Source organism: Glycine soja, chromosome 9 (genome assembly GCF_004193775.1).
Source record: "Glycine soja cultivar W05 chromosome 9, ASM419377v2, whole genome shotgun sequence".
Classification (NCBI taxonomy): Eukaryota; Viridiplantae; Streptophyta; class Magnoliopsida; order Fabales; family Fabaceae; genus Glycine; species Glycine soja.
The window spans coordinates 10,044,406-10,064,396 of NC_041010.1; the positions used below are offsets into that span (position 1 = coordinate 10,044,406).

Genomic DNA, 19,991 nt, shown 5'->3' on the forward strand with positions numbered 1-19,991 from the left:
TTGCAATTCCTGCAAAAAAGATGGTTATGTCATTAAAGAATGTCCCATAAGACCACCAAGGAAAACTGAAACAGCCTTTACTATTGCGGCTGGTCCTTCTACTTTTGGTGGTTTTGTGAATCAAAATGATTTTATCTCTGCACAACCAATGACCACTAGAATGGTCCAACAAACGATAATTTCTACATTTTCTGCTTTAAAACTTTTAGGTAAACCTTTTTCTTCTTGTACTCCGTGGTATTTTGACTCCGGTGCATCCAATCACATGACCAACAGTGTTGAATTCCTTTAAAATGTCACAAGATATTCTGGTAACCTTCAAATTCATATTGTTGATGGAAACAATCCACCAATCACAGCTATTGGTGACATTTCTTCCTCTTTAACCAATTGTTTTGTTTTCCCCGGTCTCGCTTATAATCTTATTTCTGTTGGTCAACTAATTGACAATGATTGCAAAATTACATTCTCAAAATCTGGTTGTCTTGTGCAGGATCAACAATCAGGGAAGATGATCGCAAAGGGACCTAAAGTCGGACGTCTTTTTACTTTTTATTTCTCTCAGCCTCAATGTCCTTTTTCGCCTTTTGTTTCTTGTAATTCAGCTATTGTTAATTTTCAAATATGGCTTAAGCACCTTGGTCACCCAAACTCTTATGTACTTCATGACTTACTGAAATATGGTGTTCTTGACAATAAAAGTTCCTCATCTCTTAGTGTTATTCAATTTGATTGCAACTCTTGCAAACCTGGGAAAAGTAAAATTCTACCATTTCCAATTCATAAATTCAAGAAAAATGAGCCCTTTGATATGATTCATAGTGATTTATGGGGGATTGCACTAGTTATATCTCATGCTAATTACAAATACTTCATCACTTTTATTGATGACTATACTCATTTCACTTAGGTCTATTTTTTGCGCTCTAAAGCATTCTCTATTTTCAAAACTTTACATGTCTATGCTCGGACCCAATTTTCTTCCAAGACTACAATTTTGCATTCTAACAACGGGAGGAAATATACATCTTATTTATTGCAGGAATTCTGCAGACAAATGGCATTTTATCTCAAAGGTCAAGTCCTTCCACACCCCAACAGAATAGGGTAGCTGAAAGAAAAAATCATCATCTTGATGTTCTCCGTACCCTTTTGTTAGAATCTTTTGTGCCACCTCGATTTTGGTGTGAAGCTCTCTCCACTGCTGTCCACCTTATTAACCACCCACCTTCTCAATCATTAAGCAATGATTCTCCTTTCTTCAGGTTATTTGGTCACAAACCCACTTATTCCAATCTACGCACTTTTGGTTGTATTTGTTATGTCCGCCTTCTCCCACAAGAACGCACCAAGCTCACAACTCAATATATTAAATGTGCTTTTCTTGGTTATTTTGCCCCATCATAAAGGGTTTGTGTTATGATCCTAATCTACATAGGCTACGAGTTTCTAGAAATGTCATCTTTCTAAAAGATACATATTTTTTCCCAACTAACCAAGACACTCTTCTACATTCACATATGTTTTGTCATTGTTTCCTAATAATTTTGTAGGAAAACCACCAGAAAAATAAGGTTTTTCTTCCCCTTTTATCATTGACAGCAACTATAGCATCTATTCCTATTCTTTCTTTTTATAGACAGGCCATGGAGCATAAATGTTGGAGAGGAGCTATTGAAACAAAACTTCTAACACTAGAAGAAAATCAAACATGGGATGTTGTAAACTGTCCTTCTGTCAAATTCCTTGGCAGCAAATTTGTATTCAATATAAAGCTTTGTTTGGATGGATCGATCGATACAAGGCCAGGCTGGTTGTTCTTGGAAATAAGCAAAACTTTGGCCTTAATTATGAGGAGGCCATTGCACTTGTAATCAAAATGACTAGTGTGCGCATTATTCTTGCAATTGTTGCATTTGAATCTTGGCAAATACACCAAATGGATGTTAAGAACACATTCCTCCATGGTGACCTTAAGGAGGAAATTTACATCAGACTTCCTACTGGTATGTCTTCACCTTTGCCTAATGTTTTTTGCAAACTAAAGCGTTCATTATATGAATTGAAACAGGTACCGAGAATATGGTTTGGAAAATTTCGCATGACACTACTTGGTTTTTCCTTCATACAAAGCAGGTATGATCCGTCACTTTTCATACAAAGGAGCTTAAAAAGAATTGTCATACTTCTTGTTTATGTGGACGATATTGTGGTTACCGGATCAGATCAAGAGACTATCGGTACAATCAAGAGACTGTTGCATTCAACTTTCCACATGAAAGACCTTGGCCAACTCACTTATTTCTTGGGATTAGAAGTACACTTTCAATAGAAAGACATTTTTGTCAATCAACACAAATATATTCAAGATCTAATTCAATTAGCTGGTCTCACTAATTCTGCTCTTGTTAACACTCCAATGGAAATTAATTAGAAATTGTGACGAGATAAATGTGACCTTCTACAAGACCCAACTTTCTATCGTAAGCTGGTTGGAAGTTTTATTTACCTAACCCTCATCATACCAGACATCTCATTTGCTGTCCACACAATTAGCAAATTCATGCAATTTCCTCAACATTTGCATCTTTCAACAGTACATCGTATTATTAAGTATCTACTTCATACTTCCAGCCTTGGTCTTTTCTTCCCTATTGGTGCATCAACACAACTTCAAGCATACAGTGATCCTAATTGGGCTGGATGTCCAGACACACGGAAATCCACTATTGGCTGGTGTATGTTCTTAGGGGAAGCTCCAATCTCTTGGAAATGCAAGAAACAAGACTTAGTCTCCAAATCATCCACTGAAGCAGAATTACGTGTCATGTCTGCTGCATACTCTGAGCAGTGTTATTAAAAAGCGGCCATGGCGGCGCCATGGCGGATTGGCGTCGCGGAATTTTGGAAAAACGCCACCAAATAGCGCTGGCGTTGCGGGTTGCTTATGGCGGCCGCCATAGCCATGGCGGAATCGCGTGAATGGCGGAATAACGGATTTTTTATTTTAAAAAACGTGTTTGACAGGGGTTGGGCTGACCCGAGCCAACCATACCGGAGTTTCTCCTCTTCAACAGCGCAACCAGCAGCAATCTCCAGCGCGACGAACGGCGGCGCGAGCGCTGGCGACGCACACGACAACCGCAGACGACGTTCTCGAGCGCGACGGCAGCAGACCAGTAGACGACTTACGAGAGAGACCGACAACCAACGCACGTCGACAGCGACGGCAACGGCAATGGCAGTGCTCTGGTGCGCAACGGCGACGGCGACCGCAATGCTCTGGTGCGCGACGGCGACAGCAAACTGGCCTCTTAAACAAAGAAGGAAGAAAGTCTAGGTATTTGAGAATTGTCTGTTTTCTTTTTTCCTGGGCTTAGGGTTTTTTCTTTTTTCCTGGGCTGACACTCGTTTTTTATGAGGGTAGCTTTTTTTTTCCTTTTTCTATTTGACACCCGTTTTTTTTTCTGTTATTTGAATGCAATCCATTGTTTTTTTTTTAATTTTTTATTTATATTTTTATTATTTTCTTGTCCGCCATATCGTCCGCCATTTTTCGCTACGCCATCCGCCATATTTTTGTGGCGGATTTTTGACTTTCTGCCATGAACCGCCATCCGCCATTAACAACATTGACTCTGAGATTATTAGACTACGTAGTCTCCTTACAGAGCTTGGTTTTTCACAAGCAAAACCAACTCCACTGCATGCTGACAATACAAGTGCCATTCAAATTGCCACAAATCATGTTTACCATGAAAGAACAAAGCACATAGAGGTTGATTGTCACCCAATCCACTAGGCGTATGACCATCGAGTTATCGCCTTGCCTCATGTTTCTACATCTGTTCAACTCGTTGACATTCTCGCAAAATCCTTGACACATCAGCTCCATAATTTTCAAGTCAGCAAATTGATGCTTTTAGACTTACCAGCATCAATTGAGGGGGGATGTCAATGGAATTGATTAGCAGAATATTAGTTATTAATTGACACAAATTGCAGAATATTTGTTACTATTGACACAAATTTGTTAGTCATTCAAACAACAAATCTTACATGATTATACAGCCGTAATTATCTCCTTAATTAGTTATCCTAGCTGTAGGATAGCATTTATAGCAGATTGGCTATTTAATGCACAGATGTAGAAATTAAATTGTATGAAAATTCTCCACAGGATAACACAGCTTTTCATCTGCAACTTTCTTAGTCCAATAGTTTGGACTCCCATAACATTAATTAAATAAATTAGACATAAACTATGGAATATTAATGTAAGTACATACCTCGTGAATATACCAACTGTATACACTCTTTCCTTCATGACCTCCAACATATCCATATGAAGCTGTCAATATTTGATCTTCACTGTATTCTCCAATGATAGATAAAAAATTCAAGCTTGGAGGAAGAGCTGTAAGAAATGCAGAAAGTTTTTATGATAGATGCTGATTTTGAAAAGAAATAAACATGAAATTTGAGGGAAAAATCAGTTTGTATAGATTTTGGGATTTATTTTCTTGTTACCAAAAGGATTTATATTCAGTTTATATTCTCAACAGATCAACAAGAACAAATGGGAGTGAGAAGAAACAAGTACACCTACTCTCAACTGCTTTATCAGATATTACAAATGCTGGTTCACCAGAATCACCATCAGGAGTCATGGGCGTAAATTTTGCCACAATGTAATAGCCAACAGCTCCAAGAGGTATGCGGAATGCCTGAATAGGTCAAAACCCAACAAAAAATTGAAACTCAGTGTATAGGGGGAAAATGGTGCCATGTATTTGAAAAAAAAAAAAAACCTACTTTAGCAATTTTGGAAGTACTTAATGCTTCAAGACTGTTTTCTTCCAAAGTTGACGAGCATGTTTTATACCACTGAACTCGGCTAGATCCTTCGGTTCCTCCAGTGACAATACCAGTTGCAGTGATCTTGCTATTCTCTCGTAGATCACCAACTATTTTGATATTTGTTACTTTTGGGGGTGCTGAAAACAAAACAGAGCATCATAGCCATTCATACTGTAGGTATAAATCAGCAGCATTTGAATTTCTAAATCATCACCTTAAACATTTCATCATGTTACCAAAAGAATGGAAAAGAACTAAACACAAGCAATAGAGTATGAACGCAATACATTAAAATTCTTGAAGAATGAATGCTGCTGCGTCAAATATATAAAAATTATTGTCAGAATGCAAAGTGTGAAAGGTGGAACTTGGAAGCCTTCTTTTCTAGGATGGACACAGAAAAATCCATAGAGGCAGATATGAAACTGAGGACAATCAATATAAAGAAAGAAAGCACAGAGACAAGAAAATACTAACAATTCCCTTGTAATAGAAGGATTAAGCATACCAATAGCTGAGATCAAAGCAAGATGAAACCCATCAGAGTATTGTCCAGAGCCAACAATCACACATTAATTGAAGATGAATGTCAAAGACTAACTCTCCCAATGACTTAAATTATTAGGTGGAGGCTCAGGATGATTTTATAAATCCAATACACCCCATTATGTGAGAGTTGTTTGTGCTTGATATGTTGGCAATCCATAGGCTCTTTGCACCTTGTATTGATATTTAAAATTGAGTCAACAAGAAATGACCTCCTGACTACTGTACACAGAGGCTTTCATATAATGCCGAAGGCCAATTCTCCTAAAAGCTTACGTTGTTAGGTGGAAGCCTAGGAATGGCTTTATACCTCTACGAAAGAGAAATTGGTATATGACAAAGAGCTCAATACCATTCAGAGACCAAAAAATGGCACCAGATATGACAGAAAACAGAACCAAAGTACAAGAGACATTGCTAATAGTCATCAAGGTACCTTGTTTCACAACAGGAGACATTGCTGACATAGATTTTCCTTCCTGACCTGAAAGATACACCACTGAATATATTACAAAAACACACCACAAGGATTTGGAAAAGATATATTCATCAAGTCTGGATGCTAACCTTCAAAATTAATGGGTATGTACACAAAAGCTAAACAACAACCAACATCTTCTTTGGTCAAGGTATACTCAGATGTACCCGCTGACACTAACAAAAAGCCTCTGCATAGATTTGCCACCATGAAACAAGAGAAAAGAGCTTAGTAAAGTGCAATAAGGGACTAAAAAGAAAATAAATTTTTAAACAAAATAAAAGTAGGAAGAATCCCCAAAGCATTGCAATAAATGCAACAACACACTTTCAAACTTGCAAAAGCACAAATCAAAAGTCTAGAATAAGAGAATTTTTTTTTTTAACTTGATACTTCCATGCCCTTCAGTGAAGCTCAATGAAGAGAATACTTACCCAGAATCCCCATTCTCCCGCAACCATTCAAACTTGCTAGGACCTTCCCTTCCACCAAAATAATCACCAACTCCTTTGATGGTACTTCCCTCAACAGCATCTCCAAGTATTTTCACATTACTGACAGAAGGAGGAGCTGCCATATGAGAAAAATATGGCAATCAGAGAACAATTAGACAGTAGCATGAGAATATTAGAGTATGTTCTTTGTCAACTATGAAAACAGTTTTGTAAACTAATTGTAAGGGCTGTTAGCCTTTGCTAACAGCACCTATCTTAGAGTTGGTTAGAATCAGTTAGAGTTGGTTAGGTTCTGTTAGTTAGTTACAATCTGTTACAATAACAGAACAGATGTCTATATATACCTCTTTGTAACCTTCTGTAATTAACTTTGATAATCAATAAAATCAGCCTTTCTGTTCAACAAGTTTTCTCTTCCTTCTCTCTCTCAGTTTATTCAACATGGTATCTAGAGCCATTTTTTCGAATTTCTAGTTCCTTTGCAAGGTCCAGTGTTCTGTGTTCATGGCTTCCGCTCCTTCCAATTCAGTTCCTCAATCATTTCCCAACTCTGTGGTTGAAAAACTTGATGATTCCAACTATCTTCATTGGCGTCAACACATTGAATCGGTTATTAAGTCACACAGATTGTAACGTTTCGTGGTTAATCTGATTATTCTTCCTCATTATCTCACAGAGGATGATCGTGTTGCTGATCGTATCAACCTTGATTATGAAGCCTAGGAGGTCCAAGATCAAACACTCCTGGTATGGCTGCAGTCAACTCTTTCTTGGTCATCAGATGTGGATGACAGGCGTTCTATCTCGGGGACTGCTATTTTTCTTGGTCCAAACTTAATCTCTTGGTGGTCTTGAAAGCAGAAAGTTACTGCCAGGTCTAGTACAGAAGATGAGTATCGCAGTATAGCTCAGACTTCCACTGAATTAACTTGGATTCATACTCTGCTAACAGAATTGCACATTTCATTCATTACTACTGTTATTTTTTGTGATAATCAGAGTGCAATTTCTATTGCACATAATCCAGTTTTCCACAGCCGTACCAAACACATGGAAATTGATGTCTTTTTTGTAAGAGAGCAGATTTTGACCAAGCAGCTTACTATTGTCCATGTTCCAACTCTAGATCAGTTTTTTTTTGGAAGGCATCAAGTATAATATATTATTGAGATAATCAAAACAGTATAAGTGGTACTGAATGAAAAGAAAATACAAAGCACCTCTGGTGCTGCCTCCCAAAATAAAACCCAAACTAACCCATCAATAAAGCCATCTCCACATAGGTTAACCAAAGTACTCCTTTATATTAGAGGACCAATGATTAAAGCTAGTGTTGAAGCCTTTCTCTCCAGATTTTAGCCAAGACCAAGCTAAAAACATAGCCTCTTCCATGACTTTTAAGGAATCAAATTGTTTTCCTTGAAAGATGAGATTATTCCAATGTTGCCAAATAGTACTAGTTAGAGCCACCCACCACCCACACCATCTGCTATGGTTTATATTAGCTCCAAATCCTTCACAAAATTGTGTTAAATGACTTGCTGGGACAGCTGGAAGAGATCCTACAGCCTGGATCCATGTCATGGATTCCCACCACAGGGGCATTGTCCTTTGGCAATTAAAAAATAGGTGACCCACTTCCTCCTGCACTTGACCACAGAGAGGGCAGTCAGCATCTTGGATAATGACATTTCTTCTTAATAGATTACCCTTAGTAGGTAATCTGTCCTTGAGGAGCCTCCAAGTAAAGACTGCTGCCCTTGGGGGGATTTTCATCTTCCATATTAATTTGAAATTTTTGACATCTGAGGTTGAGGCATTGGTATTCAGCATTATTCTATAGGCTGACTTGGTGGAATATACTCCTGTAGATTCAGCTTTCCACATCATATTGTCCTTCACATATCTCTGAATAGAGATAGAAGTAATATCCTCGATAAAATTCACTGCCAAATCATTTTCGTGGTCAAATAAATTCCTCCTCCATTTGAAATCCCATCTCCATCTATCTTCAGAGAAAGTCCCCATCTTTGAAATGGTGTTGTGTTGCTGTCTACTGATCATAAAAAGTGAATTATACTTCTGCTGTAGAGTGCAGTCTTCCCCTACCCATTTGTATGTCCAGAAATGAATTCTGTCACCCCCACCAACCTTCCAAGCCAGGTTTTGTTGAAAGAGGCTTTGACCAGAGTGATGATAAATCTTCCTCAAGTCCCTCCACCAGTGTGAGCATCCCCTTTTATCTCTGCCCGACTGAAACTCTTCCCAACCTCCATATTTAGAGTTAATGATTCTAGCCTATAACTGCTGCAGGTCAGAAGCTAAGGCCCATATCCATTTGCCCAACAAAGCTTCATTAAATTTCGATATTTCTTTAATCCCCAAACCACCTTCCTCCTTAGGTAGGCAAATAACCTCCCATTTTACCCAGGGAATTTTCTTGTAGTCCTTGTCTCCCCCCCACAAAAAGTTTCTTTGCAATGCTACCAATTTATGAGCTACCAATTTATGAGCTACCTTTTGAGGAATCTTGAAGAAAGAGAGCAGATATATTGGTAAAGCATTGAGGACCGAATTGATTAGAGTCACCTTCCCTGCCATGGAGATATTCTTCTGTGCCCACTTAGATAATTTGGATTCACATTTGCTGATCAAAGGCTCCCACACCAATCTGCTAGAGGGTTTAGCCGCAACAGGAATACCCAAATAGCAGAAGGAGGTTTCCAATTGCCTACAATTCAGGGTTTGGGCAGCCTGACCTACCCAATTGACCCTACCTCCTATAATCCCAAATTGACTTTTTGCATAATTAATCATCAGACCTGAGGCTAATTCAAATCCTCTGAGCATAGCCTTCAAAACAAAAACATTCTCCCAAGCAGCCTCCCACAAATACTGTGTCATCTGCATACTGCAAAATATTAGTGGGTTCCTTTTTCTTTCCAACCATGTAACTTCTATATACATTCTTCTGAACTGCTTCCCTCATCAATCCTGTGATGCCTTCTCCAACTATATTGAAGAGTAAGGGAGCTAAAGGGTCCCCTTGCCTCAAGCCTCTAGTAGGAGCAAATTCCTTTGTAGGACTGCCATTCACAAGAATTGAAATGGTTGCTGAATTGAGACAGGCAGAAATCCATTGTCTCCATTTGGGGCAAAAGCTCATTCTTTGCAGCATATAATCCAGAAAAGCCCATGAGACTGAGTCATAGGCCTTTTCAAAATCCACCTTGAAGACCATAGCTGGCCTTTTGCTTCTACAAGCTTCCTCAATCACCTCATTGAGAATTAGTATGCCATGAAGGATGTGTTTGTCTTTGATGAAGGTTGTCTGTCTCTCATCAATAAGGCCAGATATCACATGTCTCAATCTATTTGCTAATAACTTAGCTATCACCTTGTACATACACCCAATCAGCTAGATTGGTCTGTAATCATCAAATGACTGGGGGTGTTTAATTTTGGGAATTAGAGCCAAAAAGGAAGCATTACTGCCTCTAGGAAAGCTGCCATGCACATGAAATTCATCTACAAATCTTCTGAAGTCAGTTTTCAGCATTCCCCAAAATTCTTTAATGAATTTGAAGTTGAATCCATCAGGTCCAGGGCATTTGTCCCCATCACAGCTCCACACTGCTTCTTTGATCTCCAAATCCGAAAAAGGAGCAATCAAAAACTCCCTCTACCAAGCCTCTTTCTGCATCCCGATTTGAAGTTCTTCGAGGCAAACTCAATGTGAAGAGTGTTTCTCCTGAAAACTCTTCCCCTTGAGTTTGAGGGGGGTATTAGAGTATGCTGTTAGTCAACTGTGAAAACAGTTCTGTAAACTAATTGTAAGGGCTGTTAGCTTTTGCTAACAGCACCTATCTTAGAGTTGGTTAGGTTCTGTTAGTTAGTTACAATTCTGTTAGTTAATACAATCTGTTACAATAACAGAACAGTGGTCTATATATACCTCTTTTGTAACCTTCTGTAATTAACTTTGATAATCAATAAAATCAGTCTTTCTGTTCAACAAGTTTTCTCTTCCTTCTCTCTCAGTTTATTCAACATAGAATTGTGTGATTCAAGAATATTGGTGACTCCATGATCTCACTTATCTAATTTTGAATCATTGCCAACTTTATACTTCCCTGTCATATAATTAATCCCATGTTGATGACATCAATCTTCAAATTCAATCACTTCTTTCATAATGAGCCATTAATCCGTCTATGTTCATCTAGAAATTTCCAACACTTTACAAAGCAGCAAATAAAAAGAGTATTCAGAATAATAATTAAGAAATTAATTAATGGAGCTCTGTGAAAAATACCCAAATTTTAAGTGTTACACATACCCAATCCAAACATCTGCAATCTCTGGTGAGCAAATCTTACAAAATATACTTTTTTTTTTTTTTGCTCAGCAAAAGTATAAGTAGTATTAATTGAGTACCAGAGGTACTAAGCTTACAAATATTGATGTCAAGCACTAGGTTCCAGATCAGACTTGCTGCAGTCTTGATAGGAACCCAAGCCTGAAATCAGAATTACATAATTTGAACACAACTGTAACATGATACTCCTACTCTAACTCCTAAAGGCTAATCGAAGATTGGTCGACCAATGGTTACAAAATATACTTATTGAATCATTATATACCGAAATATATCAAAAAACTGCATAATATAATAAAAATTAACATATGTCAAGTACAATAAACTAATGGCTTAATTGGACTTTTAACCCCTTCAGTTTGGACTGAACAATTTTTTTTATTCCCTATTTTTTTTTCAACTCAATTAAGTCCCTCTAGTTTTAAAATTAATTCAATTCAGTCCCTTAGTCAATTTTCTTTTTCCTAAAACACTCCAAGTCTCATTTTCTAAGCTACATCAGGTTTAAAAACTTTTACAACTTTCCACTCCATTGGTGCAATTATCTAAGTACTTAAAATGGACCGAATAAATCATCTCACAAAATGATTTTTCAATCATAACTCATAAGACCCTATTGTTTATATAAGAATTGATTCTTACTGCAGGAAGCCATGTCAGCCTCCTCCAATGGTGATTCTGAGTACAAACAGATTCTTAAACTTAAGAGCCTCACAAGAACTCCCAATGGAGATGCTCTAATATAATAATAATCAAACTAAACAGGGAAGTAAATTAACAGATCGAGGTTAAAGTCAAATTACTCCTAACAATAAGAAATCATAATTATCATTGACCATATATTCTAACAAGAGCTAAATATGTTGATGAATCTAGATTAGTATATTGGCAAAGGCTATTCAAGCATATTCCAAACGGAGCTACATGAAAAGTAAAGAACATAAAAATGGAAGAAAAAAAAATCAATCCTTACCAGCTTTTACAAAATCTGTATATTTGTATTGAGGTTCTCCTTTGGCCCCTTCTTCGGTTACTGGTGTGTACATGAAAACTACACTTGAATCAACATCATCAATGGTTAACTGATACACCTCATCTTCTGCCCCAACAATGACCACAGGACTGCTGTTCCACTTCCTCCGTAACCAACTAAAGCAAGAAACAAAACAAGATAAATGGGATAGTTGCATCACACCATTTTTATAACGAAAAATATTTTGTACCTAGTCTTATGCTATACAAATGATACAGACACATGCATGAATACAAGAAATGTCATCTCACCTAGCAACACCTTTTCCTGGAATTCCACCACACCATGCAACCTTAGCACAACCCCTAATGATACTTCCTTCTACCAGCTCCCCATGCACTTCTAGATTTACAACCTTCGGAATTCCATTCCCTGGAGAAAATAGAAGTGTAATATTATTCATGATGCATGAAGAATGTACACATTAAGAAATTATTAAAAGAACATGACATTGATATGGAACCCTGAAATCAGACAGTTTCTTGTTCTTTGAGTCTTTGACCAGTAAGAACGACACGTCAGTCAACAATAATTCAGTAAACTTTGAACAGTGTAATAGAATACATCAAAAAATAATAGACAGCTCATATTTCTATGCATTTAATGATAGGGGAAATTAATTAGGAAATCACACACATAATACAAGTAGGATGGATAAAATGGAAAAAAGCATCAGGAATATTTGTGATCACAATGTGCATACCAAGCTCAAAGACAAGTTTGATTGTATGGCTATATGTCTGATATACTCTATGGTAGTCAATGTTGTTAGGCTTTAAAGGAGCAACATGAGAAAAAGGTAATAGTAACAAAGATGAGTGTTAAGAAGGATGTGTAGAGTGTAGACACAAGAAAGGACAAGACATGAAATGATTGTAAACGAGAACTTGATATAACAGTTGAGGAAAAGATGACAAAATTAGTTAAGGTGGTCTGGACAGTTAAAAAAAAAGGCAACTAGAAGCACTAGTGAGAAAAACATATTGCATGGTTTTTAGTCTTGTGAAAAGGGAGGAGACCAAGAACAATGGGAAAACTTATTACAAATCTTAGGGTATATAATATCTCTAAAAATTTGGTCTTTAATCGAGCCAAAAGACGTGTGATTTATGCAGCCAACTTAATATAGTGGAGAAAGGCTTTTGTTGTTGTATATTTTTCTCTAAATTAAATTTTGATCCATAAACAATGTAGAGTTCCACACCATCAAATGTTAAAATAGTTTACCAAAAGTAAAAATTATGGTTTCTACAATGAGCCTTCTAGTCTACTTCTCCCTTGTTAGTCTCTACAATTTCTCATGTCAAATAGCCTCCCACTTCACCTCTTGCTTCCTCTCCATTCCTTTCTATCTCTACCACTGCTCAATACCAATCCACTCCAACTCATCTAACTCCTCTAAGGTAGTATTTTGATAAGGGATTTCATATTTTTAAGGGATTTAAAATGCAGGGAAATTTAATTATTTCAATTAAATTCCTTTCATTTTTAAAATAATTAGTTTGAATAACACAATTAAAATTTCCTATATTTCAAATTCTTTGTTTACACAAATATTTTAATTTACATCATATGTAAATATTAAAAATGATCTCTTTTATTATTCAATTGCAATCTCATCTATTTGAAAACCACCTTAATTGTAGTCCCCCCTTACCCCACCTTAGTTGTTGCAGGTAGGGCCTAGGCATAAGGGGAGTGTTGGAGTTCTCACATCGACTAGTGATATGGTCGAGTTATAAGTAGGGAACAACACTCACCTTTTTTTTTTTGCACAGCAAAAATTAGTATTATATATTATGAATAATGCAGTACTAGATGTACTGCAGATAGGAGAAAAAGTACAAGGCAAAATTGCCTAACCCAACTGAAATAACAGAATAACAATAGATAGGCCAAAAGGAAATCATCCCCTAAGACAACTCCTCCCTCAAACTAGTGGACCATTGATTAAAATGAATATGGAAGTCTTTGTCCATATATTTTAACCATGCCCAAGTGTGGAATAAAGCTTCATCCATGACTTTTCCGGAGTCGAAAATCTGGTTATTAAAAACCATTGAATTTCTATGCTTCCAAATAGTCATGGATAGAGCTATCCAAAGCACTGCCCATCTATTATCTATACATCTATTGCTACTCCAGCTTGAAAATTGAATAAAGTGGTCTTTGGGATCAGTGGGGAAAGGACCCACTCTGTCAGCCCATCTCAAAGCCTCCCACCAAAGACTCCTAGTTCTTGAGCAAGCAAACATGATATGGCCAGCAGATTCCTCCTCTCCATCACATAAAGGACAAGAATACGATGGTAGGCACACCTGCCTCCTTCTAAGGTTAGCCTTAGTAGGCAATCTATCTTTAAAAATTTTCCAAGAGAATGCAGCTGCTCTTGGAGGAATTTTCAATTTCCACATAAGCCTGGAAGCATTATCTTCATATTCTGAGCTGCCATCTTCCATGAGAGTTATATGCTGACTTTGTAGAATAGGATCCACTAGAGTCGGCCCTCCAAGTGAGATGATCCATTCTAGAAAGGTGAAGTTGCACCCCATCGATCTCATCCATGAAAGCTGCCACCATGTCAATTTCGTGGTCGAAAAAATTTCTCCTCCATTGAAACTTCCAATCCCACCCATTTTCAACATGCTGACCCATTGAATTGATAGTAAGGTCCTGCTGCTGGCTCACCTGATATAAAACAGGGTATTTGTCTTTAAGGGTTATATCGTCTCCCCTCCATATGTCTTTCCAAAACTGGATTCTGGCCCCATTACCCACCTTCCACCTCAGGTTATTGATCAAACTATTCTGGTGATGTTGCTGGAATAAAGATTTTAAATCCTTCCACCAGGGAGAATTATCAGCATTGCCTCTACCATGTAATAAGGCATGCCATCCCCCATAGATAGACACTAAAGTTCTTGCCCAAAGCTGGTGAGGATTATTTGCCAGCTGCCACCCCCATTTACCTAGCAAAGCTTCATTAAACTTGTTCAGATCTTTAATGCCCAATCCACCTCTAGCTTTAGGTAAACAAACCGTATCCCATTTTACCCAAGGGATCTTAGATGTGCCATTATCACCACCCCAAAGAAAATTTCTTTGAATAGCAACTATTTTCTGAGTAATTTTTTTGGGAATTCTGTAGAAAGACAACAAATAAATAGGCATTGCTGTCAAAACAGAGTTGATAATGGTGATTCTGCCCCCCATGGAGAGGCATCTATGCTTCCAAGATGCCAACTTGGTCTGAAATTTGTTGATGATAGACTGCCACACAGTCCCACTTTTTGGATTAGACCCCACTGGAATTCCTAGATACATGAAAGGAATATCCATCTGTCTGCAATTGAGAAAAAGGGCTGCATCTCTACACCAAGATTCTGATTTGCCCAAGCATCCAAACTGACTTTTAGAATAATTGATCTTGAGACCAGAAGCCAGCTCAAAACATGATAGGATTGACTTTAGAACTCTGACATTGGCCGAAAGAGCATTGCCAAAAAATAGAGTGTCATCTGCATATTGCAGGATATTTATATCTTCCTTCAAACTTCCCACTTGATAACTGCTGTACAAGTTCTTGGATATAGCTGTCCTCATTAATCCTGTAAGTCCTTCTGCCACCAAATTAAAAAGGAGGGGAGCAAGGGGGTCACCCTGCCTTAAACCTCTCTCGGGAACAAACTCCGAAGTGGGACTTCCATTGATTAAGATGGATATTGAAGCAGTAGAAAGACACCCATGAATCCACTTTCTCCACCTTTCACAAAAACCCATCCTTAACATCATATAATCAAGAAATCCCCAAGAGACCGAGTCATAAGCTTTTTCAAAATCAACCTTGAAAAACATGCAAGGTTTATTTTTTGATTTAGCTTCAGCTATGACCTCATTAGCTATCAACACTCCATGCAAAATATGTCTTCCTTTCATAAAGGCTGATTGCCTTTCATCAATGAGCTGAGGTAAAATAAGGGCTAACCTATTAGCCAAGAGCTTGGATACAACTTTGTAGACGCACCCTATAAGAGAGATTGGCCTGTAATCATTAAGAGCTGGAGGATCCTTGATCTTGGGAATAAGAGCTATGAAGGAGGCATTGCTTCCTTTTGGGAAAGAAGCATTATAATAAAATTCATCCAAGAAACGCATAAAGTCAGGCTTCAAAATCTTCCAAAACTTCTTGATAAAGTTGAAATTAAGCCCATCCGGGCCAGGACTTTTATCACCATGACACTCCCACACAGCTGAGGTTATTTCTGCATCAGTAAATTTAGCCACAAGGGCTTCATTCTCACTTTGACCAAGGGAAGGTAGGAGAACACCATCCAGGGTTGGTCTATTAAAATTCTGCTCAGAAAATCTATCTTTAAAGTGATTGAGGGCCTCATTTTTAACCCTACTAGGGTCCTGAACCCACTCCCCATCAATGATCAAACCTTGAATAGCATTGTGTCTTCTTCTATGATTAAGCATATTGTGGAAATAGGCTGAATTTCTGTCCCCTTCCTTTAACCATTTCACTCTAGCCTTTTGCCTCAACATAGATTCATAGGCATTAGAAGCATGCCACAGTTGCTCCTGAAGAGACTTCTTGAGATCCACTTCAGATTGATTCATTATTCTGTCAGAAATACCAGCCTCCAAAGCGTTCAGCTCCTTCTTTAAATCCTGAATTTTCTTAACATTAATAACTCCATTGGATGAGCTCCACTGTCGAATGCACCCTTTAATGAACTTCAATTTTTGCTTGAGGGCAAAACCTCCCCATCCATTAGGGTGATAATTGCTCCACTTAAGGGCCACCATGTCCTGAAAACCCTTGTCCTGCAGCCACCAATCCAGGACCTTGAAAGGCTTAGGTCCCCAATCAACAAAATAGGATCTTAGAAGGATAGGGCAATGATCTGAAAAATCTCTGTCTAGAACAAACTGTGTTGTGTCAGGCCATTGAATCAACCAACTATCAGATATGAAGAACCTGTCCAATTTGCTCATTACACTTCCATTAGGTCTGAACCAAGTATATTTTCTGCCAATAGATCTAACCTCTTCTACTGCCATAAGAGAAATCCAAGAATTGAATTCAGCAATACTGGATGAATTAACCGAATTCTGAGATGAACTCAATCTCTCACTTTGATTTCTTATCGAATTGAAGTCTCCTAGGATGCACCACAATTCATTTTGATAAGAGGATTTCAGATGCAAGATCTCTTCCCATTGGTTTCTCTTCCCTTGTAAATCACAAGGCGCATAAACATTAGTAATGATGACTTTCTTATTTTCCTTTACCCACAGGCCTTCCAGCATAATAAAACCACTTCCCACAATCTTCCTATTCACCACAAAGGAATCATTATTCCAAATACATAACAAACCGCCAGCTGAATTAATAGAAGGAAGGCATTCCCAAGAAACATTGCTATCTCCCCACAAGTATTGACACAGCTTCTTATCAATGGAATCTTTCTTGGTTTCTTGAATACATAAAACATCAATTTTGTTGGCCAGGGTTAATTTTCGAATGGCTGACCTCTTGACTCCACTACCCAATCCTCTAGTGTTGAGAGACAGAATATTCATGGATCAATTGTCTTGTTTCCCATCTCTGCTGTTACTGCGGTTAAGTGACTTATATTATCCTCATCCAAGCTCTCCTTACCCCTGTTTTTGAAATATTCATCAGAAGCTAAACCCAGTTGTCGGGCTATCTCCCAATGCTGATCTTCCTCCACACCAGAGAAATCATTATTAAAACTACTAGGGGGATTAGGACTATGGGGGGGAGGATCCTGCTTAGGGGTCAATGGGCCTGATTGAGTGCCACCATAACCATCCTCTACTTTATGAAGATCACAATTACTGCCTGTTACCATCACCCTTGCTTCCTTTTCACTTCCAATTTCATTTAAAACTGGGCCAAGATTTAATCGGGCCATAGACTTTGCTATTTGACATGTCCTTCTTCTGCTATATACTTTAAAAACAGAGTTGGAGATGCCCTCTTTTCTAACTGGGCTTTTGTTCTCCTGGCCCATCTTCCAAGTAGCTACAGACTCCTTCTCACCTTGGGAAAACGAAGCACAGTCCCTATCCGCCAAACCCGACGAATTTGAATCCTTATTGACCATTGGAAATTCGTCATATCTGTTGACTAAAAGGTCTTCTTCCAAGGCCCGTTGGTCTTTCATTCTATCCCCAGCATCTATTGTCCGAGGGGTCTTCAAAAAAATCCCTGCCGCTGCACTTTCCTCAAAAGGCTTCTGAGGTTGGGTCGGGCAGGAAGACCTATGCTGATACCTTCCATAATCATGCATGGTCATAGGGGAAGGAACGTTGCAATTTTGCAGGTCCAACGTGGCGTGGTTCAGACTCTGAGAGGCGTGGGTAGGCGAGCGCCAACGAGATGGCGACACGTCATTAGTGTCGACAGGAGCTGCGTTCCTTCTCCGCGAACGGAGCACTAACTCCCGGCGGCCCCGACGGTGGTCCCTATTAACGAGCGACGACGTTTGGCTAGGAAAAACGCCGACGTTCTTGATCGAGAGGCCGTCGGGCGATCTCCGTCTGTGGGTAAGGGTGTTTGGCTCGTCGTCTTCTTCGTCCATGTCCAAGGAGAAAGGAGACAAGAACGATCCTTCGTCTGGCTTCAAACAACTGTTTCTTCCCCACCCAGAAGCCATATCCTCCCTCACCTCTAACGAATATCAGCATCCATCCACTACGGCATACAGCTTTTCATCAAAGAGAGGTTTCTCCTTCGTGCGGACCAGAACTCGGGCAATGTCCATCCTTAGCTTGTCCTCCGTTGCCGGGTCTAACTCCACCAGTTCACCACATGTCGCCACGATGTCTGCTAAGTGTATTGCATCCCACGCTTGCAGCGGAACTCCCCAAATGAGAAGCCATGTAAGGCGATATGACGGCGTCATCGCCGGCGTCCACCTCTGAATGGAGGAGAAAGGGGTCTCGCCTGTAAGGAGTTCCTTTTGATTTATGGTGTTAGCTATTTCTTCATCTATGCCATGAAGAATAACCATGTCTTCTCCCCAATATGCCGACTTCAACTCTATTCCATCCAGTCCCTGCATCTCCTGTAGCTCCTCATCAACCCTCTCGAACATACCTTCATTTTTTAGATGACCCACCCAAACCTTATCAAACCACTTTGTCTTTGACTTGTCTGTTTGGATAACTACTGACTCTAGTTTGGCTTCTGTTACTACTTTCCCCGTCATAAGCCCCCGTGTCCCCTTCCCTTCCTGCAAATTATCTTGCTTCACCACATCCGCATATGTCTTTGTCTTAGACGGCCATGTGTGTTGCTGTTTCAGTTGATCACGTTGTTCACCCTGCAAGAATTTTCCTCCTGTTCTGCTATTGCTCCCTTTTTGCTTGTTGTCTACCTTATATCCTCCTCGTTGAAATTTTGGTTTATTGACAAACAATTTCATATCGTTTATGTATATGTTATTGTCTAGACTTCGTTCCAATCTATCCTCGTTCTCCACCCCTTTGAAGCGTACAAAGCCATATCTATGGCCTTGTTTGTTCCTTTTCAAAGGTATGAAAACCTCCCATACTTTTCCCCACTCCTGGAAAATCTTCCAGAGTTCCTTTTCTTGGACAGAGTCAGGGAAATGGGAAAAGTAAAAGGAGGTTGTGTCTGGTCTGTCCCTCCAAGAACGGAAAGGTCCCCTTCCACGATTGATATTCCGGTTAGCAGCATATTGTCCGTCACCACCCCTTCCAGTCTCTGACAGGGCCTTCTTCTTATCCCTTCTCCTGCTCCTCACTTGTGTCCATGCGCCCTGCTGTTGGTTAAAGCGATTGTCACCTTGCTCTCCATCTTCGTCATAGGTTGTATATGCTTCCAAGGTGTATCTCCCTCTTCTAGACACATGTCTTCTATCGGATTGTTCTCTGCCATACTTTGTTCTCCGGGTATCTCTAACCATAGTGCGTCCTCTCTCCCTCCATGTCTCCGATCGACTCTCTCACTCTATCTCTCCCATTCTCCTTTCCATCGGCTCTCGCTCTCTCTCGCTGTCTTTCCCTCTCACTTTCTCTCTCTCTATCTCTCTCACTGTCTCTCTCTCTAACTTTCTCTCTCATCATTTCACCAATGCAATACTATTTGTTGCTGCCTACCTTGTATAATTTCTGTTTTGGGCATTCGAGAGGATTTTTCTCAGAATAGAGGAGCAACAGTAGAATCAATTAATGTGTTACCGA

The 19,991-nt window shown here is 39.0% G+C and overlaps 1 protein-coding gene across 2 annotated transcripts in view; it reads right to left on the reverse strand.

Annotated features, from left to right (window-relative positions):
* LOC114367801 (187-kDa microtubule-associated protein AIR9-like) overlaps positions 1-19,991 on the reverse strand; it is a 93,631-nt gene that overhangs the window by 41,969 nt on the left and 31,671 nt on the right. For both annotated transcript variants that reach the window (XM_028324998.1, XM_028324999.1), the window contains exons 12-19: positions 12,002-12,122; positions 11,691-11,866; positions 6,319-6,454; positions 5,974-6,074; positions 5,843-5,890; positions 4,816-4,997; positions 4,610-4,727; positions 4,290-4,417 (exon numbers count right to left, since the gene is read on the reverse strand). In XM_028324998.1, coding sequence (XP_028180799.1) covers positions 4,290-4,417; positions 4,610-4,727; positions 4,816-4,997; positions 5,843-5,890; positions 5,974-6,074; positions 6,319-6,454; positions 11,691-11,866; positions 12,002-12,122 — 1,010 coding nt within the window. The remainder of the gene's footprint in view (positions 1-4,289; positions 4,418-4,609; positions 4,728-4,815; positions 4,998-5,842; positions 5,891-5,973; positions 6,075-6,318; positions 6,455-11,690; positions 11,867-12,001; positions 12,123-19,991) is intronic.